General features: G+C 39.3%; 10 protein-coding genes and 1 non-coding gene across 11 annotated transcripts; 7 read left to right on the forward strand and 4 right to left on the reverse strand.

Moving 5' to 3' along the window:
• Nucleotides 1–2897: 2897 nt before the first annotated feature.
• Nucleotides 2898–5210, forward strand: I206_100041 (uncharacterized protein; the record flags this gene model as incomplete). The annotated part of the gene is made up of 5 exons (XM_019159541.1): nt 2898–3407; nt 3510–3721; nt 3796–4245; nt 4321–4405; nt 4467–5210. The coding sequence occupies 5 exons, from the start codon at nt 2898–2900 to the stop codon at nt 5208–5210; spliced, it is 2001 nt and encodes a 666-aa protein (XP_019007405.1).
• Nucleotides 5211–5855: 645 nt separating this feature from the next.
• I206_100042 (uncharacterized protein) lies at nt 5856–7018 on the forward strand (the record flags this gene model as incomplete). The annotated part of the gene is made up of 6 exons (XM_019159542.2): nt 5856–5878; nt 6015–6123; nt 6222–6335; nt 6409–6657; nt 6742–6886; nt 6969–7018. The coding sequence occupies 6 exons, from the start codon at nt 5856–5858 to the stop codon at nt 7016–7018; spliced, it is 690 nt and encodes a 229-aa protein (XP_019007406.2).
• A 252-nt stretch (nt 7019–7270) lies between these two features.
• On the reverse strand, nt 7271–10837 carry I206_100043 (uncharacterized protein; the record flags this gene model as incomplete). Its single annotated transcript, XM_019159543.2, has 11 exons — nt 7271–7989; nt 8054–8943; nt 8996–9156; nt 9219–9286; nt 9345–9450; nt 9511–9841; nt 9902–10079; nt 10136–10237; nt 10302–10459; nt 10521–10651; nt 10793–10837. 11 exons carry the CDS (start codon nt 10835–10837, stop codon nt 7271–7273), a joined length of 2889 nt encoding a protein of 962 aa, XP_019007407.2.
• A 432-nt stretch (nt 10838–11269) lies between these two features.
• Nucleotides 11270–12210, forward strand: I206_100044 (uncharacterized protein; the record flags this gene model as incomplete). The annotated part of the gene is made up of 6 exons (XM_019159544.1): nt 11270–11372; nt 11438–11550; nt 11622–11706; nt 11767–11803; nt 11880–12126; nt 12196–12210. 6 exons carry the CDS (start codon nt 11270–11272, stop codon nt 12208–12210), a joined length of 600 nt encoding a protein of 199 aa, XP_019007408.1.
• A 315-nt stretch (nt 12211–12525) lies between these two features.
• On the forward strand, nt 12526–12996 carry I206_100045 (uncharacterized protein; the record flags this gene model as incomplete). The annotated part of the gene is made up of 1 exon (XM_019159545.1): nt 12526–12996. One exon carries the CDS (start codon nt 12526–12528, stop codon nt 12994–12996), a length of 471 nt encoding a protein of 156 aa, XP_019007409.1.
• A 483-nt stretch (nt 12997–13479) lies between these two features.
• On the reverse strand, nt 13480–14085 carry I206_100046 (uncharacterized protein; the record flags this gene model as incomplete). Its single annotated transcript, XM_019159546.1, has 1 exon — nt 13480–14085. One exon carries the CDS (start codon nt 14083–14085, stop codon nt 13480–13482), a length of 606 nt encoding a protein of 201 aa, XP_019007410.1.
• An 894-nt stretch (nt 14086–14979) lies between these two features.
• I206_100047 (uncharacterized protein) lies at nt 14980–15862 on the forward strand (the record flags this gene model as incomplete). The annotated part of the gene is made up of 2 exons (XM_019159547.1): nt 14980–15027; nt 15122–15862. The coding sequence occupies 2 exons, from the start codon at nt 14980–14982 to the stop codon at nt 15860–15862; spliced, it is 789 nt and encodes a 262-aa protein (XP_019007411.1).
• Nucleotides 15863–15999: 137 nt separating this feature from the next.
• On the reverse strand, nt 16000–16603 carry I206_100048 (uncharacterized protein; the record flags this gene model as incomplete). Its single annotated transcript, XM_019159548.1, has 3 exons — nt 16000–16069; nt 16157–16444; nt 16566–16603. The coding sequence occupies 3 exons, from the start codon at nt 16601–16603 to the stop codon at nt 16000–16002; spliced, it is 396 nt and encodes a 131-aa protein (XP_019007412.1).
• A 395-nt stretch (nt 16604–16998) lies between these two features.
• Nucleotides 16999–20574, forward strand: I206_100049 (uncharacterized protein; the record flags this gene model as incomplete). The annotated part of the gene is made up of 10 exons (XM_019159549.1): nt 16999–17221; nt 17280–17366; nt 17429–18796; nt 18854–18882; nt 18936–19033; nt 19101–19231; nt 19290–19629; nt 19685–20071; nt 20135–20213; nt 20272–20574. 10 exons carry the CDS (start codon nt 16999–17001, stop codon nt 20572–20574), a joined length of 3045 nt encoding a protein of 1014 aa, XP_019007413.1.
• Nucleotides 20575–20695: 121 nt separating this feature from the next.
• On the reverse strand, nt 20696–20810 carry I206_100050. Its single transcript, XR_002021945.2, has one exon. It is a non-coding gene; the product is annotated as a 5S ribosomal RNA (ribosomal RNA).
• Nucleotides 20811–21082: 272 nt separating this feature from the next.
• I206_100051 (diphthamide biosynthesis protein 2) lies at nt 21083–23110 on the forward strand (the record flags this gene model as incomplete). The annotated part of the gene is made up of 7 exons (XM_070202118.1): nt 21083–21393; nt 21473–21550; nt 21615–21775; nt 21869–22095; nt 22175–22601; nt 22692–22847; nt 22917–23110. 7 exons carry the CDS (start codon nt 21083–21085, stop codon nt 23108–23110), a joined length of 1554 nt encoding a protein of 517 aa, XP_070058219.1.
• Nucleotides 23111–23284: the final 174 nt, after the last annotated feature.

Consider the following 23284-nt stretch of genomic DNA (forward strand, 5'->3'; position numbering starts at 1 on the left):
TAGCACAGATTGTGAAGGGAGAGTATGATAATACCATACAGCCCAAACAGATAGATTCACGCGACAGATCGGCCATGGTCATGAAAGTAGAGTAGAAAGTTTCCTCTCTCCCTCTAATTCAATATACCACGACTCCATTCAGAGATAGTTTTGTATCAGATTTTCGCATAGTATGTCGAATTAATGCGACACCAACAGAATAGATGTGAGGAGGAGAAGGAGAATGAAACGTTAAACTCACAAGGAGTGGTGTGGTATGTAGATAAAGAACAAGGCTGAAAAAGAAAGAAGAAAAGATAAGAAGATAAAGTTGGAAAAGTAAAAGGTGAAGGACTACACGGTGTCAGAGAGTATTGGTGGAGTACCCCTCAATAGACTCATCACCATTTGATTCGCCAGCACCAAATCACAATTCCCAACTCAAGCGGATAAGTTTTGGAAGAAAAAAAAACCAAACTACACCGTACCGTGAAATAGCGGCATTATATTATCGGAGAAAATCGGAGTGGCAGCTTATTTTCACCTAAAATTATAACTCCGGTAGGTTACCTTGTGGCGTTTGACGATGAGAAGAACGGTCCGTTAGTCCCGGTATCCCGGTTTTACCGAAAAGTCGGCTTTAAAAAGGTTGAAAAACAGTCACGAAGAGCTGGTATTGTTCACGAGCAATTCAATAGATGGCTCAGGATGTGTGACAATCCTTTGTCAAAGACTCAACTGCAGTATTGACATTCATTCAACACGTCTTATGGTTGTCAGTGGAATGCTGATTGGCCTTGTGATGGTTTCGCTGATCCATTTCATAAAAGCTTGAATACAAGCCCGTCATCGCATTTGACCGAATAATTCCGCCACTTGTCCGTTGAACAATGTTCAAGCTTAATCAGATGAAGTATAAATTGAGCATTCTCGTTAATGAGTTTACACCAGACAGTCTGTACAGATACTTTACTGTGTAATAATAGGGTTGAAGCTCCAATATGTGATCTCCTGGTACCAAGAACCAAGCGTCTGTAAATCGTATTTGCATCAATTCTTGGCAGGGCCTCTATAAAAGCGCAAGTGCTACCACGTAGACTGATAGAATTCAGTCGTGCTTTGTGATTCGTTTCCATCGTGCTTTCACCATTGGACGAAATCACGAGTGAGGAGTTGACTATTTGCAGTGATTTTGATGATAATTTGGAACCTAGTCAAGCGATCATAGTCCGCTTGTTTGATCAAGTGATTTATGAACCGAAATTCATAGACAGGATATGCAGCAGCGAAGTAGCGATTTAACGTACGCACTTGATAATGCAGATATACATACATCCTTGTATTGGTAGCATACATCAAGTCCGCTTTCCATGCAGATGGTCATCTAACTTGCACTGCCACCCCCGATATTACTACTATGGATAATCAATATTATTGATGGTGCCCCCTTCATGTCAATTGTAATTACATGCCCCATATGATCATCATATAAATTGACCGATTGAATCGTTCCTACCCAAGACAGGATATTTGACGATCGTAACTGTGAATAACATTCCAAGATATATAAATAGCTCAGGTTTTTGTTCATACCCTACTGATGAACTGTCTCAAGGGGTAAAAACGCGTCTTTGGTGAATTGATAATGCGGTCACACTGGGCGTATCAGGGATTGACTATTAGGTTATCGTGATTGGTCTTGCGCGTTGAGTATGCCTACGATGGATGTCCAAGAATTCATATGTATATTCTGTTGTGGTATATCCGACCAGATGCCAACACTCAACATTCTGAGTTCTAAACAGACAAAAGATATATGATAAACAATGTCTCTAGGACCACTCAAACAACGCGTCTTGAGGCTTTTCGGAGATATTCAGTTTAGACTTACTGCGGTTTCATCAATGACGCTTTGGTTTGAATTGTGCCTTACTAAGAAGGGACTATGATCAAGGGCGCCCACTGCCAGGATAAAAGACTCGGCATCTGGATTTGTTTATTTATTTGATAGGTATAAACAGGGTCACCTGTGGATCACCGCACTCACAAGACCAAAAGACCAGACAGAACGCTTTTTATTTTGATTTATCACGTAACGAAGACGCAGTTGAAGAAGTTTGACAAGTGGAAAATAGCTCTCTTAGTGTGCCAATGGTGATTGAAATTAAACTGCGTAGAAGTGACATGTCATAACAAAAGTTTAATTTCCCTTTGTCTTGTTATTTGTTGTTGTGCCCTTTGACTCTTTTCTGGAATTCGGCCTCTTATCCCTTAGGACAGAAGAAGCGAAGAAAAGGAAAAGAAGGAACAAAGCTTTAATTTCAGCTTTTGGTCCCAATTGACTTGGAAGTCTTTTGGCTATTGGTCAAATACCAAGATAACTTTTTGTACGATACGTTAATAATCCTTTCATTCCTTTATCAGCTTGATTTCAAGATCATATGATAATCAAACATTGACATCGCCTTTGTCCCATATATAATCAATTTTACAAAGTCATTTATAAAGCCGACAAACTAAATTACATTCATTTGCGTCATAAAGTAAGATCTAAATCAAATTTACACACATACATACTCCTATTATCATTACCGCAGTCACCAATCAAAACCCAAAAAAAGAAACAAAACATCATACATAAAAAGTCTAAACTTAGCATCGAAATTCCAACAAAAGAGTAACCTGGCTTATTTGATCAGTTCATATCATAATCGAAATATCGTATTTTGTCTAATTTGCACGATCAAATCATTATTGTATTTCTTTATGAGTGTATAGTGAAATAGAGATATCATCTTGCCACTACACCTTTCCTACCTTCTATTTCCTTAATTAACCTCTTCTCGATCTTCCCAATATACAAGATTCACTCATTCTAGGATCACCACCAATCTTCTCATCATTTCGTCAGGTTCAAAATGAAATCGATTTCGCCATTATCTTGGTTGACCACCTTATCAATCTTATCTTCAATTTCAGGTCAATCACTTACTGTATATACAGGTGGAGAAACAGCTACAGCAACTTCAACAGCAACAGCAGCATCTGGAACATATACAGGATTAGCAGCATATGATCCAACAGTTTTAACTCCACCATCTGCACCTGCAACACCAGTTACTTCTTATACATTAACATTACCTACAAATAGTCAAGCAGTTTTAGATGCAGGATTATCTTTATCAATATCACAAAAAGGAAATTTCCTTGGTTTTTCAGTTGAATTATCAATTGCAAATAGTTTAATGGGTTCAAGTTCAACTAATTTAAAAGTACCTTTTCTTAATTATATGGCAAATATTCAAAATCGTGCAGGTGTAGGACCTATTATTAGAGTTGGAGGTAATTCACAAGAAGGAAGTTCAATTTTCGTCGGTGGATTAGCAGATGGAGCTGTTTTAGATAAGATAAAAGTTTCTTCAGGTGTTGTAAGTTTCTCATTTACTTCATTCATTATTACGCTTTTTTCGTTACGAAAGTTGTACTCTGACGTATATTGGACTCATTACTAATACTCGATTGTATTACAGACTGATACACCATTGATCAACTACTCCCTCGAACTCTTCTATTTAATGGCCAATGTCACTTCCCTTGTTGGAGCAGATTGGTATTTCGGACTATCATTCAATGAATCGGCTGTAGACTATCCAACGGGTAACGTACCGATAGCTGCCAAGTGGGCACAAGATATCCTTGGTGATAGTTTATTAGCTTTGAGTGTGGGTAACGAACCCGATTTGTGAGTTTAATTGAATTTACTATTCAATGCTTTTTATTAGGACTTCATTTGATTGACGCCATTTATTCATTTAGATACGTCGATCACAGCAAACGAGAATCAGGATGGGGAGTTTCGAACTACGTTACCGAATTTGACAACATGACACAATCAATTTTAGCGAATAACAACTTGGTCGATACTAAGGCTTTCATTGGTCCTTCAACATGCTGTCAAGTTGTAGGATTTGAATTAGATGATGTACTTAATGCAGGATGGTTAAACGATAATGTCAACAATTTAGCAGCTGTTTCAGTTCAACATTACCCAACAAATAATTGTCAGATAAATGGAAATGTAATTAATCCTCAAGATATATTTTCGGATTTCCTTAATCACACTTCTGCACAAGCTCAAGTTTCACCTTATCTTGGCAATGCAGCTACTCTTCAAGGTGCACAAAAAGAATTCGTAATGCTTGAAACTAATACTGCTTCTTGTGGTGGGTTTGCTGGATTAAGTGATAGTTTCGGTGCAGCTTTATGGTGAGTATATATATCAAGATAATCAAATTAGACATAAGCTAGTTGATTGCTAATTTTGGTATTTGTATGATATAGGATGACCGATTATGCTCTTCAAATGGCTTGGGGTAATTTCTCCACTGCTTTAATGCACGTTGGTGGTCAAAATGTATACTATAACGTGAGTCTGCGTTTATTTTGAATCGCTTACACCATGATACTAATTCAAATTTATGGATTAGCCATTCACACCGCCTCCATCGACTGATGCATCTACAAAACAATGGACAACCGGATCAATTTATTATTCTTCCTTAGTTGTTTCAGAGACATTTGGTAAATCGAATCAATCTAAAATTGTGGATATTTCCCCAACGCAAGATACAGATGCCAATTACATTTATCATCCAATTTACGCCGTATATGAAAATGATGCTCCAACTAGAGTTGTTTTATTCAATTATATCGATGATTCAACAGGTGCAAATGATCTACAAACTACAATCAACGTTGGTACAAACGTTTCATCTGTATCAGTTAGATATTTAAGAGCAAGTTCAGTTTCAGAACAATATAATATAACATGGGCAAATCAAACTTTAGGTACATCATTTGCATCTGATGGTAGATTATATGGAAATCAAGAAACAATTACAATTAATTGTCAAGATGGAAATTGTATTATACCAGTACCTGCACCTTCAATTGCACTTGTTTTCTTAACAACAGATGCTTTAACAAATTCTTCACCTACAGAATCAAGTAAAACTGCATATGAAACTTCTGTTGTTGGTACAGGAAGTGCAACTGTTGATAAACAATCACTTGAAACTTCAAATGGTCAAAATTCAAATAATACAGGAGGTGGAACTTCAAAAGGAAATACAACTTCTGGATCAATTATTAAAATACAATCACCAATATCATTAATATTGAAAACAAGTGTTTTAATAGGATTCATAAGTATTTTATCAGGAAGTTTTTAAATTGTAAATTTAGGACAATAAATTCTTATTAAATTGGATTTGATTAGGGTTTATTTCATTGTTTAGCATACATATACACACATATACATTAATTAGCATTTTTTTAAAAAAATTCGTTACCTTCTTTTCTTCTTGCAATACACGTAAAAATGGATTTTACTGCATAAATCTTATTTATTGCTTTATTTGATTTTATTCTTTTATCATTGTTTTTTCCTGATTTGGGACATTGTATATATGGATATTTTCAGTTGATTGTAAGATACTTTGATAATTTAAAAACATGATAACGTTTCAATGATATGCCAAATCATTAGCACCTTCTGCGATTTTACGAACATTTTCATTTGCATAAGAACTCGATGAAGACTAAATTTGGAATTTGAAAGCTTTCAAGTATTTTATGCCACTGATTAAATGAGCTTTCAATTTAACCTCCACTCCAACGTCCACTTCAACAAGAAACACGCTCTAGCAATTTCCTAATATTTCTAATTTTCCTTCCTTTATTAATATCCTTATACACAAGTAAGAAGAATTGGACATATCGAGTACTACGTGAATCAATTGATTCGCTACTACATTGACGATTTGATAGCTTTAGATTGGAACTCAATATTACGAACTCCCTGAGGAAGAGAAAAGATGTCTAATAAAGATTTACCTTCGTAAGTTATTCAATATTAATATATACATTCACTTTTCTGTTCTTCTTAAGAGAATGAGTTATCCACTCAAATGAATAAGATCACGTCAACTGATATCTACTAATGACTTGATGAAAGCTAATTAACTGTTTTATAGGCATGATTTTTATCAAAATTCTAATCAGCTAACATTAAGTATTTATATAAAAGGATATGGAATAGAATGTATAAAGGAGAATGTTAAAGTTGAATTAGAGAAACGAAAAGTAAGTCTAAAATTCATATATTCATATAACAAATACAGATGTAATTTGAGTTACGTGATGTCTTATACTATGCAAATGAGCTGAAAACAATTTAATAGATAATTATTGATTTACCTCAGATTCCTTCTGCCGAAGCGAGGAAAATCGTTTTCGAGCCGCTTTTTGATGATATCGTCGTGGAAAGTAGTACGAGTAGAATACTTAATACCAAGGTGAGATGGATCCATTACATCTAAAATTAGGCTAGACACTTATGCAACATATCTGATCTGACTAATTTGACAGATCGAAATTAAATTGACTAAATCGAATCCTATTAATTGGTCAACTTTATTATCAGACCCTAATAAACCTTTGACCTCTTCATCACATTCTCATACTCAATCTACTGTCTCTGTTCAATCCCCAAATACCAATATCAAAGGTGAATATTCAAATGAATCATTAAAAGCGAATCAACCAATTAAATCGAAAAAGAATTGGGATAAATTATTAGAAGATGAATTAGAAGAAAAAGAAGATAATAAAGATCCAGTAAGTTTTTTTAGTATTTTTTTTTCTTTTTTTCATAATTTTTTAAGTCACGAAATTAATGGTTGAAAAAAACTTTTAATTTAGAATTCAGGTGGTGATGCAGCTTTACAAAAATTCTTTTCACAAATTTATGGAAATGCAGATGATGATACAAAAAGAGCAATGATTAAATCTTTTACTGAAAGTGGTGGAACTACTTTATCAACAGATTGGAATAATATAAGTAAAGGTATATTTAATCAATTTTCTTTTTGAATATTAATTTTGATTTCCAAAAAATAAAAAGCTAAAATTTGATTTTACATTTGTAGAACGTACACCTATTAAACCACCTGATGGAATGGAAGAGAAAAAAATGTGATTAAAAGCAATAGGAGAAAAATGTCAAAGGCGCGAATACATAAGAATGACTCTTGATTGTATTATATTATTCATGTGAATGTAATAAATAATATCTAATATGCTGATTTATATAGCCTACAAGTTTTTTATATAAAGTAAGAAATCATCCCTATTGATGATCAGTACATTTCATACAACATTTGAGGTCCAATTCAAGAAGAAGTCACAATGCAAGATGATCTATATGACGAATTTGTTTGATTTAAATATACTATATATCGATATCCCCATTAAGTACACCTTCCCAAAAGTTTTCTTCCAGAGTATCCATTCCCAAGCCCAAATCGGAAGATCTTTCAGCTCTATCCCCATCATCTTCCTCTCGCATTTGCCTATTGTTGGTGAATCTAGCATGTATAGGTAAGTTTGTTGAGACACCAGGCGAAGATCCATCAATCGGGGTTAATTCCATCGAAACCTCGTCGGTATCTCCTTTATCCTGTTCATTAGTGATTAATGTCGAGCCAGATCCAACATCCTTACTATTAGGAGTTCGGGATACATTCAAAGGAGTTCGTTCACCTCGAAAATTCGGATTGGGAATTGTGACTTTCAGACTAGGTGATTTGGTGCCCGCCGAAGGTGTATCATTTGGGATTCTCCGATCAGTCTGGGTGTTAAGTTGGTGCGGTGGAGGCTGCCGTAATGCGGGGATGGTAGGTGTTATGGGTGAAGTCGAAGATGCAGGTTGTTGACGATTGTTGAAAGTGAAGTTCGGTGAAGGTAGTGGTGAAGTGTGTGCCTGTGATGAGTTCTGGCGGGGCGCTAGATATTGATTAGATCTCGGGTCGATGGGACGTTGATGTTGAGATGGTGACCCGGATCCCGATAGATTGCTAGCATATGCTGCGAAGCCTCTATTGCCGGCTACTGAGCTTGAGCTGGGATCGGCATTCGGTTGCTGACGTCGAGGGTCGATGGGAGGAGGACCTGTAAGCCATCACGAATATCAGGAATGTTCTAACCAAGTTGCACTACAAATCATGGAACGCACGGTCATCTTCCAGCCAATCCATTCTAGGTCGCTTGGATATCGAACCAGAGACGTGATTATTGCCAGACCCGTTAAGTCCCCAATTGCCTCCACCAGCTCCTCTAGGCGCCGTCGGTGGTTGTTGACCGTATCTAGGGCTGGCCCATTCCGATTCTAATGGGTTTATCCAGGTACCGCCACCCCTAGCTGCGCTTCCTTGCCCATTTATCGAGGGTGACAATAGCCTGTCGGATGAGAGTGGAGCTGATGGAGGAGCAGGAGCTGGGTTGACATCGTGAAGCCTAACTCGGTCGCCTTGTGTAGGCCGGACAGCCGATTCCCTACTCTGATAATGAGAGTGAGGGTGAGAATCGATAGCGGCGTCTTTTCGATTCGTGGATACGGCGTCCGGTTCCCGAAAATATTGTTGGGAAGCAGAAGGCGGTTCGGTCTCATCGTCATCCTCCTCCTCGGAATCAGATATTGTGAGATCTATGACGACATTGGCTGGCTGTATTGAAGACCGGCTAGAAGAAGCGCCGGCGGTAACAGGGGTAGCTGCTGGTGTAGGACGAGAAGGAACAGCCAGAATGGGTGGATTTATAGGAGGTCGAGTTGTGCCATTGGCATTCTTGGAGAGCGGTTGTTCTCCTTCATCGTCATCCTCGCTATCCGAAAGCAGCTCCACTATCTTTCGCTTCGGTATCGCGTTATCAGCTGTATTACCGTTGGTTGTTGGCATTGAAGCGAAATCAGGTTTGACGTCTGCAGGCGGTGGAGGAGCGGCACCGTGTGATCTCAACCAGTCTATGGAACCATACTTGTTATCTTCAGTATGCCAATCACCACTCGGCTCAAGTATGACATCATCAACCGAATCCGGACAGGCGTCGAGTATCGACATCACATATCTGTCGCATAGGCGTAAGCGGAGTCATTGGAAGAAAATGGGTGATAACATACCCATCGACAATCAATTCTGTGAATTGCAACTCCTTTCCACAATGGGGACAATGCCACTGAGGATGCTGAGCATTACTTTCGATCCACCATTGAGCGTCGAAGCACTGTATATGGGTGCACCTCGATGATCGCACAGGCCGTGTCATCCGCATATATGCCAGCTATGAGACAGAAATTGTCAATACAGCTCGCATATAGATGTTATGAATTCAAGCTGGCTTACCGGATCCTTCAACGACATAACGGAGGTTCCGACAACAATATCGTCGTCTTCTTCCTGACGCTTTTTGACTAGTAAGGCAGAAAATCAACACGGTCCTGATTCGGATAATGTGTCCATCCAACTCACACTCTGCTAATGACGATTCAACGCTGGTCGGTACCAGACTTTTCAAGCGATTCAGTAATTCTTCTTTCGTTGTCATTTCCGCGAAAATGATTTGATAGAAAAACCGCTATATACTCGTGAGGTCAGCCACCATCCTTGATAATCTCAGTCATTAGTTCAGACGGACCTTTGCCACGTCCTTTTTCTTCCCTACTGTAGGTCCAGTATGACCCATCGCTACCGTTATCATTCTGCCAGGAACCCTCGATAGCCCATGCTGACCTTTTTCGAGGTCGAAAGGCGGAGCGCTTCCGGCTTTTCCCCTCAAACCTTTTTCCTTGAATGGTAGAGGGTAACTGTCCACCATTATGTCAGGATTGGAGGGAAACTCTATCGGTATTGAGCGGTTCGTCGGCATAGGTTGTCCCGCTATGGCAGGCTGGCCTGGTAACCTGAAGTAGTCTGATGAGGTACAAAAAAGGCGTATGGCGTAGCGTGGATGCGATTTCGGATTATCCCTGGATGTCCACTTGAACCTTAAGCGTACTGCAACCAATATAATGGTCTTCCAGACTCACCTCGAGTGATTCATTTTCTCCATCACATCGCTCGGTATCGTAAAAGTGGTTTTTCTTTCCCTTCTTACATGCGAATTCTCGTGATGAGAGATATCCGGAAGCATCTCCATGCTAGTCAATGCCTTAACAGGCTTCCACATGGGATTGGGTTTCCACTCTTGTAGAGTGGGCGGCGGGCCTAACATATGAAACTTAGCTCGAATCCGCAGATGAAAGCAACCGAGCTGAACTCACGGCTATAACCAGCCTGCCAATTCGACCCAGCAGCTCTGCTCGGACCAGCATTACTGTAACCTCCATATCCGTTTGTTGGAGCAGGTGGCCTACTGTACGAGCCTGACAGATCCAACATCACATCAGCTCAATATGTTGCTGCTTCGGTGTGACATGTGGAACTGACTATTTGTATGCGCAGGAGCAGGTACACCACCGAATGTCGGGGCAGGAGTGTTGTAAGGTTTATATACTGCAGACCCTCTCTGCTCACACGCTAATCTCACCGTGCCATACGTTGCGACATCGTTGCTGACTTTCATCCTCGCAAAGGCGTCTTGAATCCTTCATCACGTATCTCTCGTCAGCAAAGTTGATAACAAAGTACAGTGTCATGCTGACATACCTCTGCACAATCTCCGCCTTTCTGTCTGAGCTCCTGATATAACATTGATTCCTAGACTGAGCTTCGATTATCGATGCGAATAATTTCAACGTCGGCACCGTCTGTTTCGGTAAATACTCCGTTATCCACCACTATCCATCATCCAACATTAGCTTGACAGCTCGTCCGCTAACGAATTGATTTTTTTAAGATGGCTAGATCCGGGTCCATTTCATAGCAAGGAAATGAATGGAGCTGGTAGGCTAGACAGGCCGGCAGTCTGTGAATCTCACATTGTATTCGTTCCAATTAGTCTGTAAGACCGCCTGATTAGCCATAGCGGCGACTATTCATATGGGGTAGGTTTATTTCGGATATTCGCCCCTCTATTGCGTTATCGTGCTGGTGGAATGGATATACGTGATGATGCTGATGAAGGGGTTATAGAATGGGAAGTCTACAGTGATTATAGTAATGAATAATTAAGAAATATGGATGGTATTTTATCTAATTTTGATCATGGTTTATATACAATCGAAAACATCATTAAATACCCAGCCAAATTTGATTCCGTTACCAGTTAGTGGAGGGAGACCACCCAAATTATTATAGAAAAGGACTCAAATCTAGTATTGCTTGATGAATTTTGGTTCAATGCATAGCGACGAATAAAGTAGAGAACGTTCCACTCGCCCAGAGACTTTCACAACGAGCTTACTTCTTCAACATTGTCTCCAGACGGAAGATCGCTTTTTAGGAAAAACAACGAAATGTCCGAGCTTACTACCACCAAGCCTTATGACGATATGACAAAAGAAGAACAGACTGCTCATGATGCGAAAGAAAGAGAAAGAGAGAAAGCCGAACAAGCTGGTGAGTTATGAATCCTCGTCATGTTATTTCTCATTCCATCGATAGTTGCTGACAATGATGCTTAGCATTACCTTACCAATGGACTCAAGATCTATCTACGGTGACTGTAACTGTACCTTTACCTAAGGGTACAAAAGGTAAAGACTTGAATGTGGTCATGGGAAAGAAGAAGTTGAAGGTGAGAACGAGAAGTCTAAACAGCTGCAGCACGTATAAATCTGACCTTTGGGAATATGTGATCATTTATAGGTACAACTCAAATCGTCGTCTGAACCAATATTGGAAGGAGAGCTCTTTAACGATATAATTTCAGATGAATCATCATGGACAATAGGTGGGTAGATGATCTTGTTACAGTAGAAACAATGAGATACTTACGTGATCAACTTTACAGATGATGGTTCATTGAACATCGAATTAGAGAAATTATCGTGAGTTAGCTTGAAAGAGAGAAAGGGGAAAATTCATATTGAAAAACACTGACAATCCCGAATTTACGATTAATAGCGCTCATATAGCATCTCATCAATGGTGGCCACATGTATTAACTCATCATCCAAAAATAGATACAACAAAAATCGTACCTGAAAATTCCAAATTAGAAGATTTAGATGGAGAAACAAGAGGAATGGTAGAGAAAATGATGTACGATAATAGACAAAAAGCAATGGGTAAACCCACTTCAGATGAAATGAAGAAATTGGAAATGTTGGAAAAGTTCAAAAAGGCTCATCCAGAGATGGATTTCAGTAATGTGAGTTCACGGTTTTCTTGACATGTTCGTTAGATATGGTTGTTGACCGCTAATATTGGTATTGTGCAGGCTAAAATAAATTAGTTTGACTTTTATCCTTTCATTCCGCTGACAACTCGACCAATGTATGCATATACTACTTCATCGCATACTTGAAGCGTTGACTGATGGCGAGGATAGAGACTGCGTGACCTTTCACGGTCACTTCCTTAATGCGCAGATCAATCAGAACAAGGGATGATTATCTGCATCCTTTGTACCGGATTGAATTACTTATAAGCAACGATAAAAAGTATTCGAAGTAATCCATCAATCTATTCATCTGATCAAAATACTAAACCACTGATATTCACAACAGCTTTACCTGCGTTCAAAAGCTAGGTGATAAGCCTACTCAACATGACTATTTATTTAGAAAAAGCCTTGGTAGAAGCTATAATTATAGTAATTCTAGTACTAATTCTTTTATTCTTATCATGTTCACCTGGTGAAACGAAATCATCTATCTCGCCAGAGAAAGAAACAAGAGATAGACCTGGGAAAGACAGATCTGAGAAAGGTAAAGATCAAGATCAAGACAGTAATGATCCTAATAAGGATAAGAAGGATTCTGATAAAGATAAATCAGAAGATGAGAAAAATAAAGAAAAACCTACACCTATTGAAGAAGAATCTGAACCTCCTACATCCGATTCAAATATTTCTTCTTCCGATGATAACGATCCTCTCACAGATGATGAAATTCCTACTATCCCAAGTAGTCCCGACTCCGTTCCTGATAGTTTAAATTGGTCTGCTCAATTATCTGATGATTTCAAATTGGGAATTAGAAATTCAGATGGAGATTACAAAGTTAGGTATCGCGATTAGACCGGTGTCAAGGTGGGATTGATCATGTTTAGATTGGTTGAATGGCTGGACAACCTACATCTGACTGAGGGATCCATGGATTGACAGATTTGTATAATTCACCCAAAGTTTTTCAGCTTCATGCTATAGTACGAGGCCCAAGCTGTCCTTTCACTCGAAACGACTACATGTACTACTGTAATGACATTGGCTCTGTTGCATCGATTTCTTCACAGGGTATACATTCCTTAAGAAACAAAAGCATAAATTCAATCATATACACAGATATACCTAAATTGATTATCTGATTGGGTAACACCCTTGCTCTTTGCTTTATATACAATGTCCTAGCGCAAGCTAGCGTACTACCACTCTCATCGAAATATACAGGTAAAAATATCGGTACTGGGAATAAAATTTTGTATACAGAGCTGCTAGGCTAAAGGAGGGGAGGAGTAATGAATGAGTTCCTGGTTGGGACCTACTCCTGGAGAGGTCTTGTTTTCACCTCATTAGATCGTCACCAAGTTCAGCTCCGAAGTCGGGACAATCGAGATGATGAATGTCAATCTTGAAATTATAATCATTGTTCGGACCGAATCGACATGTGTAATCTCTATACCCTGATGGATTGACATTGATCTCTGTAATACTTTCAAGATCAGAGAAAGTAGCGTTACCTGAAGCTTTTTGAATTTCGGAATCGATTGTTTCTTGGTTGAGTCTGCTTTCGATGAATATTGTTCGTAATTGAGATACTGATAAAGAGGATAAATCGCACTCTTTTTCCCAATGCTGTTTGTATCCCTCAAACATTTTCAATAAGCATGACTTTGCTAGAACGTGGCGGGTATGGTCGATACAGATCTCGGAATGAATCCACATCTCCATTTCTAGGTTCTTGAGGCTGCTTGAAAGACTCTTCACACGGCGCTCAATCTGATCGAAGTCACGACGATTGAATTTACCTTGAGCATTGGAGTACCCCTGTACTAGAGAATCTGTACCACTTTCGACGCTCTGCAGGATGTTGGAGATTGCCTCAAACGGCGTAGTACTTGTAGCGTCATGTGCACCAGTGTTAGGATTATTTGAGAAAGTTTCAGCCATTGTGAACGGTTTGTAAGCGATAAAATCTCGTATGGAACAAGTGAAGTGGCGAAGATTGGGATGATGAAGGAATAGGATGATTGGGCCTGTCACTCGAGCGCTATATATACATACTCAAAAGACTGATTCGCCCACATCGTAATCCGTTGAGGAAGTGGTCTTCGAGCTTTCGTGATTAAAATCCATTGTGGCAGGAAGTCACTTGAGAAAGGATTCTTCTGAGAAGAAAGACATTTGGATGACGCTGTACAGTACTTGCGGTCTATGCCCTAACTCCACAGAAAAATCCATTGATGGCACTAATACCGGACGGAACATGCAAGAAACCGGCATGTATTGACGATTTTATAATCTGTATTAAATGACGTACATGAAACATACCTTACCTTTATGTAGTTGTAGTTGAGCCAAGAAAGGAATTATAATTTAGTAAAACTCCAACTTGACCTAAAAAATTAGCAATCAGAATTTCTCATACTGTTACATAAATCTAGGTAACATCCGTTGAAACATTCAGGTGTGGATTGTATGCAGTTAAGTCGAAATTCTCTCATTCCTATAGTCGTTCATGAGAATACTCTGCCAACGTAGTGATACTTGATACCCACCAACCAAAAGTCCCGATGGATAGACCGTTATTATAGAATTATCGCAGATCCAGCAATTGACAGATGACGTTAGCTACTAGGTGAGCTGATGTCATAGATCAGATACATAGAAGTTTACTGTAGAAAGGATAGAAGTGAATAAAGGAAAGTTTAAGAAGGCATTTTAAGCGGTTTCTGGCTATAAATTACGAGCATTACGATACATCTGTAACTGTTCATACCATCAGCTTCTAGCTTTTTTTATGTTGCCTCAAGTTATCGTTCACGATAATCCAAAGTAAGAAGCATGGACTCTAAAGGCGATTCAAGTGCTCAATCCGTTAGCATCGTCGAGGTGAGTCTTTTGCTGCATCACAACTTGACTGCCCTGTACTGTGCGGAACTTTGCCAATTCGCCACTTGATCATTACTTACACCGTTCTACACAGACTTGGAGACATCCAAACTTGCCAGAGGGCGATACCAAATACGATCCAGACAAATTATCCACTTCCCATAGATCCGCAAATCGTGGAGAAGAGCTTGAGAAATTCTTCAATGGCATAAGTAAAATACCCAAACAACTGAAATTCCAATGTAAAACGCATTCGGATCCTAATATTGATCTTTCAGAAGATTCCTGTTACCCAGTCATCAATGGCAGCATCTATAAATATATCCCAGGAAAGACCGTTCTTTATGATACTGTCTATGGTTTATATTTGCCTGAACATGCTGTTCGAAAGCAAATTCTAAACACCTTATATTCTTATAAAGCGACATTTGGTAAGTCATTCGAGGCAGTTTCCAGTAGTTTATACGATCACGATCTCATGTACCAATGTCGTACTTTACACACCGCGCATGTCATTAGAAATGCGAAATCAATTTACGAAGATATGTCATGTGGAGAGAACACGACCAGCAATCGTAAGATTGGGGAAACATTTGATCAAAGTCAATTATGTGGAGAAGTATCCAGTAAATTCGATGAGAAATCAATTACTCTTACCCTCCAAACTCACGATATTGCGGATAGGAACAAAGATGTTAGAAAAACAAGTCTCATCTTAGGAAGTGACCAAAGCGTATATTTGCATTTTGAGGATGATTCTTCGGAGAGAATGGAGCTGGTACCACCTGGGGGTGTTATACTTCATCCTGCCCCTGAACAAGTTCATGATCCTTGAGAGAGTTCGCAAATCGGAAATGACGTAGTATTTCTGGCTAAAGGCATGCTGGGGATAATCATTGTTGACGGCTCCTAGTAATCGAATATGACAGATATATGCATCCAATATGTGTAGCCTCACTACTGAAACTCTGTCTAGACATCACTAGCTGGTTCAAAGTATCGCCATTGATCCGGATGAGGTTCTTGTTCGAGGTTCTCCCACCTAAAAAGATGGAAAATCAGTTTTTTCGTTGATAATCGAATGACTCGCTATATTCTCGAATTATCATTCGTATAAACTGGGACTCACGATTTCCATTCTATCATCTTAGCAGCCAAACCTTGCTCTGTTTTAGCTTCCTCTAAAGTTTCTTCAATTATTTTACCTAATTCACTTTCTACTTTTGTAATATCTTGATTTGATTGTTCCACAATATTTAATCGATGTTTTGTTAGTGCTTCTGTAGCTTGTCTATATACTGATGTAGGTGGTAAAGAGTTTAATGTAGTTAATGTTGAAGAATAAATTGATTTTAATGCTGGTATAGGATCAGGGTGAACTTCTAAACCTGTTATTCCTGTTGTAGCTTTGAGCGGACTAAGATACATGATTAGAGTCAGTATTTGATATAAGAGATTATGAGTCGACTAAGTGTGATTCATGGAAGATGCTTGAGAAAGATGTAGGTGGGAAGAGGATGAAATAATGAAGGACTTACCGTAAGGCGGAAAGGAGGACTCGAGAAGCTCGCAGCATGTTGATGACGATTGCTTAGGGAAAATGTTGAGGATTGCGAGGCAGAGGGGAAGTAATTGTTATGGTGAAGTGAATGCGATTATCATTAATCTTCAACATTGAATTATCCAACTCTGCATTCGATCAATCCGGATTGGAGGATTATATCCAAAGTCAGCCTGATTCCTGGAAGCATCGACGGGATCAAATTACAAAGTATAAGGCTGAGTATCAGGCTGACCCGCGTATTGTTATTTGTGATTTTTGCGCGTCTGGATGATGTCAATCAAAAGTTACCCGGAACGTCCACTACCTCCATCTTTTGACTTTGGTTATATTTGTAATATCCATTGGCTCAACTCAGCGTTCACTACGGCTCAAGAGTAGAGGAGGGTTCCTCTTGGAGTCTGATCACCATGAATTCTTCTCCACCTCCCCCTTCATTCACATTGCCTCCTCTACCTTCTTCAGGTAATTTCCCAATCACACCTAGTCCAACGCCCTCGCCTGATGCAGAACGAGATGGATATGACCTGACACCGAAAGCCAAGGTGGAACCAAGTCCACGTAAACGAAGATCCGAAGCTCATGTGTCAGAAGATGAAGGAAGGATATCGATGTATGTGAAGCTTTTCGATGGTGAGCTGCAGATCTTTCTGAATGATTGAGTTAGCAGCTGATGTTGTCTGAATTATAGAGATGATCAACACTGTGATACAATCGGAAGCATACTTGTTCACACCTGGAGAAATTTGGATACTCAAACATATCTTGAACTTAGCTTGTAAGCTGGTGTATATGTATCAGTCAAAATCACAAGCTTATATATTTCGTGAAACCTAATAGACGAACCGCATTACCTTCTCACTAGATTACTGCTGCGAAGACCCTGTAAAATCCACCCTTATTCAAATTTGGTAAATGCATACTCCGCAGAGATAGGTGAAGAAGGCGTGAAACGAGCTATGAAAGCTTTATCTCTGCTCCTACCCATTCCCAAAGAAATCATCGATTCAGAACCTATAACAGAAGAACCACTAGTCAATGGTGCAGGACCATCGAGATTACCTATGACACCTCTCGCGCCGACAAAATCCTATCCTACTCCGCTATCTGCCAAGGCTCGAGGTAAATTACCAGTGAATTCCAAGTTGAAGCCTTGGTCATCGTTATCATCAGGCTTGACACCAGAAGAGGAGAAAGCGGATCCTGATCTTGCTGAAGCGTTGAAAGAGAGCTTGTGGGCAAGCAAAGTGGGAAGAGTCGAAATCGACGATGATGGGAAAGCTATACCTTCCCCTCCTCCTGAAATGCCGCAGAGGAGTAGATCGGTATCGAATGGATCATCCACTACCAACTCCTCGATATCCCCAACAGGTACACGAATACCTGTGATGGAGGAATTTTCACTCACACCAAAGCCACCACCTCCCATAGTTACCCTTGCACGGTCAGAAAAAGATTTGACATTAGACGGAATAATGTCTTGTATCTCAGCTGAAGATTTAAAGAAGATAGCAAAAGCCAAGAAGATTCCTCCCTCAGCTTTGATGAATAGAGAATCTACTATGAACGCTCTGCGAGGAATGGCCAAGAAGCAAACGGTCTTGAGCTTCACGCCTATGAAAGGGAAACAGCGAACTGCGGAAAAGAGTAATCAACAAGCCAGATTACCATTCGGATCGCCTGGGAACACTTCGCAAGTCACTTCAGAATCACTCTTGATCAACCAACTTCTTCCATATCTCGGATCTTCTGCAATCCAACTATCCGAAGAATTGCATTCACTAATAGCGAGAGTAAATTTGATCTTTTCGAGAACGCCACCCGTCACCACAGGAGGATCTTCTCTAATGCTTCCCTCTATATTGGTCACATCGCATAAAAGACGATATCCAAATTATGGTAGTCCGACTCGAAGCCTGATATGGTCAACTAGGGATGACTTGTTGATTTGGGAAAGAGCTGTAGGGTGGGAAACCACTGTTTCAGATGCATTAGGTGAGAATTGGGCAGAACAGCGTAAAACACCATTACCTGGTTATGGTAATATACAAAAACCCATATTAAGTAGGACAGAAGGAGCGAAGATCGTTAAGAATATTTGGGAAGGTGTGTGGAATGTTTGGAAAGATCTTGTAGATGGTCAAGGAGGTGATGAGGTTGATTATGGGACGGAGAAAGGTGGTTTGGTAGGAGATCGATTCAAAACCGGTGAGTCACCTCAGACCTGATTGATAAGTAAAATATTATTGATACGGGAACGTATAGGTCATGTGTTGACTAGAATTGTGTACAAGGTGAGGATTAGCACTCACCGTTTACCATTAACTCAGCTGATCGGATGGATCAGGGCGCAACTGCTCTGGGTATATTGCATGAATACGATGCGGAGTGTATGGTTTTGAGAGCTCTACTGGCCCAGAGAAGATGGAGAAGGAGTAAGCGAGGGTGAGTTATCCGAATTTTTCACATGTAGCCGATCATACCGGATTCATGCTGATTTAGTCCCTAATAGAGCATGGTATGATCGACTAGCTCTTGTTTTGATGAACCACTACAATGCGACTCCTGAGGAGAAAGAGGAGAAATTACGCGACGCCACTCAGACCTGTATCGATGCACTGCTGGATGAGGATACGCATATGAGTAAGCTTCCTCTAATACTGACATGTTCCCGAGGTTGACGCTCATTCAAACCATTCAGTCTATCGACCAGCATTATCGCGGCGACTGACACGACTCGAGAATAAACTCAATTTACCTTCTGATGAAAGACACATCTCATACGCGGCATTGACAAAATGCGAGACTCGTGAAATAACCGCCCCGAGAGTATTGGAAAACATGGGACAACCCAAACTTCGAGGTCGATCCGAAAGTCTACGATTAGATAGAGAAGCTAGTTTAGGTATGGGCGACGAAGAGATTCGAGCGGGCGGTATGGGCGTACAACAAACTGGTAAATCCGTTTGGCTGGGTAGAGAAGGAGAAGTCACAGTAGAAGGATGGGTCCTTGAGTGGTGGGAAAACAAGGGATACAAGGGGTAAGCAAACTGGACTCTTTCACTGGAATATGACTGATTGATCTGCGATGGTTAGATTTCACTCAGAATCGTCGATCCTTACGACCTTGTTCACTCTGTTGATGTGGCCAGTCCTGTTTTTGCCTTTACCCGGTGCATTCGAAACTCCTTACCAGACTGCTCCTTTGGATTTAGGAGAAGACACTTTCGCTCCTTCCAGATCAGAAGCGATTGAATTTAGATTGGAAGAGATGTCAAAGACCTCCAAAGCATTAGAGATGTTATCTGAAGTGGATGACAGAGAAAGACCAAAAGCCACTTGGGCAGTTGGTGTGAATTGGGAATATACTTCGGAGGATTTGCAAGAGATTTTGGAATGTATTGGAGGAAGTGCAATGAGTGGAGTGTGTAGAATGTTAGCTGAGGAGTATAGACATAGATGTTCTGGTGTTCCTGATCTGATGTGAGTCGAAACGGCTCTTGGTAAAAATCTGACGGTGTTGCTGATGGAAGGACTAAATGGTAGAGTATGGAATTACGAGAAAAAAGAAGCTAGATTTGTGGAGGTTAAAGGACCAGGAGATAGTTTGTCTGAAACGCAGAAGGTGAGTTGACCTTACAATAGATGTGATAGAATGGTATTGATGTGAGATGTTTATTTAGGTATGGATCGATGTCCTGCTTTCCTCTGGTATACCGGTAGAAGTATGTAGAGTGAAGGAGAAGATCGCAACTTCCTCACAAATTGAAAAAGTGGAAAAGAAACGAAAATCAAATTTATTAAGGCAAGGGAACGATAAGAAGCCCAAGAGAAATTTCGAAAGGGGAAACGATGGAGAATTTGTTGAAATTACAAATGGGAATACTTTATCGAAGGATGAGGAGGATGAAGGGTGGGAGAGGGAAGATGAGTTCAATGAGGAAAGCGGAGATGAAGGGAAAGCAGAAGGTAAATGGGAGAACTAGGCTAGGGCAATTATCATTTGATCTCTGTTGTCATATTTGCATATCTCATAGGGATCTTATAGCGAGTGAAGCCAAAACATTCCAGTCCCAAAAAAAGTGATTTATCGAGAATATTAACAAAAACTATAGCACCCGGGATTCCCAAGTGGTCCCCCACCTTGGTACTAACCGAGCGATATCCAACTTAACTGCGGGGAGCAGACGGGACCCGGTGCTTTCTGGATTCTATGGCCGTAGATGAAAATCTTACCGAGAAACGGCCATTATATAAAGATGGAAAACGAAAAAAACAGAGTCACGTGATTTGACGCGGCGATGACCGAGATTTAACGATATTTTGGAATTATTGATTGATGTCTGTGCGTGTTAAACTGTTTAATAGATGACCAATATAAGCATAGTGATTTGAGGATCTTCATAAAATATTCATGAAAAGATACATCGCAACGAGAAGTGACTGTAGTATTAGGAGTATTAGGGATCTACTGTTCGTCACCGAGCGACCAATATGTCAGACGCATTCTCAACACCTGCAGAACACGCTTTAATTCATCCTGAATTAGAAGAAATAAATGAAAATGCAATAGCAGGTCCAAGTTCAATGGGAAATGGTAATGAAGATTCAAATATAACAATTGAAAAAGCATTCAAAGTTGAAGAAACTGTTGAAAGAATTATAAAAGGTGGATATAAAATCATTGGATTACAATTTTCAGATGAACTTTTACCTTGTTCCGTACAAGTTTTTAGATCAATTCAAATTAAAATTCAACATACTGGTGCTCAAGTTTATATTTTAGCTGATAGTACTTATGGAAAGTGAGTAATGAAAATATATTTCAACAAATTCTTAATTGTTGATTAGATACTGATGAATGCTTTCTCTTTTTTTTGCTAGTTGTTGTCCTGATGTATTAAGTTGTTTACATCTTCCGGCTGATTTCTTAGTTCATTATGGACATGCTTGTTTAACACCGTGAGTATACCTTAAACTTATTAATTTGTCAAAAACGATTACCTGATGATTATCCTTGACGAAGTACCGATGCTTTACCTGTATTTTACGTATTTCCGAGACGTAAACTCGACGTTCAACATGCTGTCGCTGGATTTATTGAAGCGAGTAAAGAAGATTTGACTGAAGAAAGTGTTAAAAAAGGTGTTATCGTAGTTTGGGATGTAGCATTTGACTGGCTAGCAGGTGAGTTTGATTTGGACTCCCGAACTGACCTAATCAGGATCAAGAAGCATCTCGCACAACTGTGCCCATCTGACCAATAATTTGCTTGGTTAGACCAAATTAATGATACCTTCACTAAAAACCTCTCCCATCCTGTCAGTTTCGCTACAATACAAGAAACATCAACTTCATCGACGAAAGAAGACTTCAAAGGGAAAGCTCCAGCACTACGATCCATCGTTCCACCCGCTGGACTAGAGTTGGACGACTGTATACTTTGGTATATCGGTGAAGAAGGTAGAAGCAGTATGAATTTACAGATGACTCATGCTAATAATCCAGTGAGTAAAAATTAATCCTCCAAACGAAATACCAGGATATAGGAGGGATATTAGCTAAATTCAATACGTGACGATATAGCTATATATCTATTCACCTATTTCAAATAATGTAATGTCTTTACATCGGCAAACATCTAAATTACTGTCTAAACGTTTATTCGCATTACATCAAGCATTATCAGCAGATGTTTTTGGTTTAATAGTTTCAAATATTGGTTTAAAATCTTCACAACCTTTATTAGAACAATTACGTGAAGATTTAAAAAAATGTAAAAAAAAATCATATACATTATCTGTTGGAAGATTAAATCCTGCTAAATTAGCAAATTTTTCAGAAATTGAATGTTTTGTTTTAATTGGATGTAATGAAGGTGGTTTAGTTGATAATACAAAAGATTTTTTAGCACCAATTATTACACCTTGGGAATTAACTTTAGCTTTAAAAGGTGAAAATCATATTTGGAATCCTTCAAAATGGACTTTAGATTTAGGTAAAGTTTTAAAAGGTGAGTTTGTTTTTTTATACTTGTACAGCTTCTGTGATTTTTACTTTAAAAAGGGTAATTTATGCTCATAATGTATGTATCATCTTTCAGAGGCTCAAGAACTAGAGATAAATGAAGAGAAGAACGATAATGATCAATTTAGGAATGATGAGGATGATGATAACGAGGGAGATCCTCATTTTTCATTGATTACAGGAAAGATGCGAACCAAAAAGACATTCCACAGTACTACAGATTCAACTGAAAGTGAGTGCAATCTGAAATTTAAGTGATCAAATCCGTTCAGATGAGTTAGCTAATTGACTTACGACTTAGTACCGAACGAAGGTATTCAGGCTTTAACATTACGAAACCAGAATTTCGATCTCGCAAGACTCGAATCAGCTGGTAGTAATTTCTTAGCTTCGAGAGAATTTAAGGGATTGGAACCTAGATATGGAATGGATGAGCCAAGTCTGCTAGAAGAGGGTCGAAGTGGGGTTGCCAGAGGGTATACCGAAGAGAAGTAGATGCTACGTATGTATAGCATCTGAACGAAATGAAAAAATAGCTATTTGACCAAATCTAGCCCATTGACATGTTTCATTTAGTGTATTCAGTCGTTGGCAGAAGTGTCATGTCTGACTTGTTGCTGCTTATCTTGTGATTGCAAGCTGAGTAATTATTGATATCGAGTATTACAG

The sequence above is a fragment of the Kwoniella pini genome, chromosome 1, assembly GCF_000512605.2.
Source record: "Kwoniella pini CBS 10737 chromosome 1, complete sequence".
In the NCBI taxonomy this organism is placed as follows: domain Eukaryota; kingdom Fungi; phylum Basidiomycota; class Tremellomycetes; order Tremellales; family Cryptococcaceae; genus Kwoniella; species Kwoniella pini.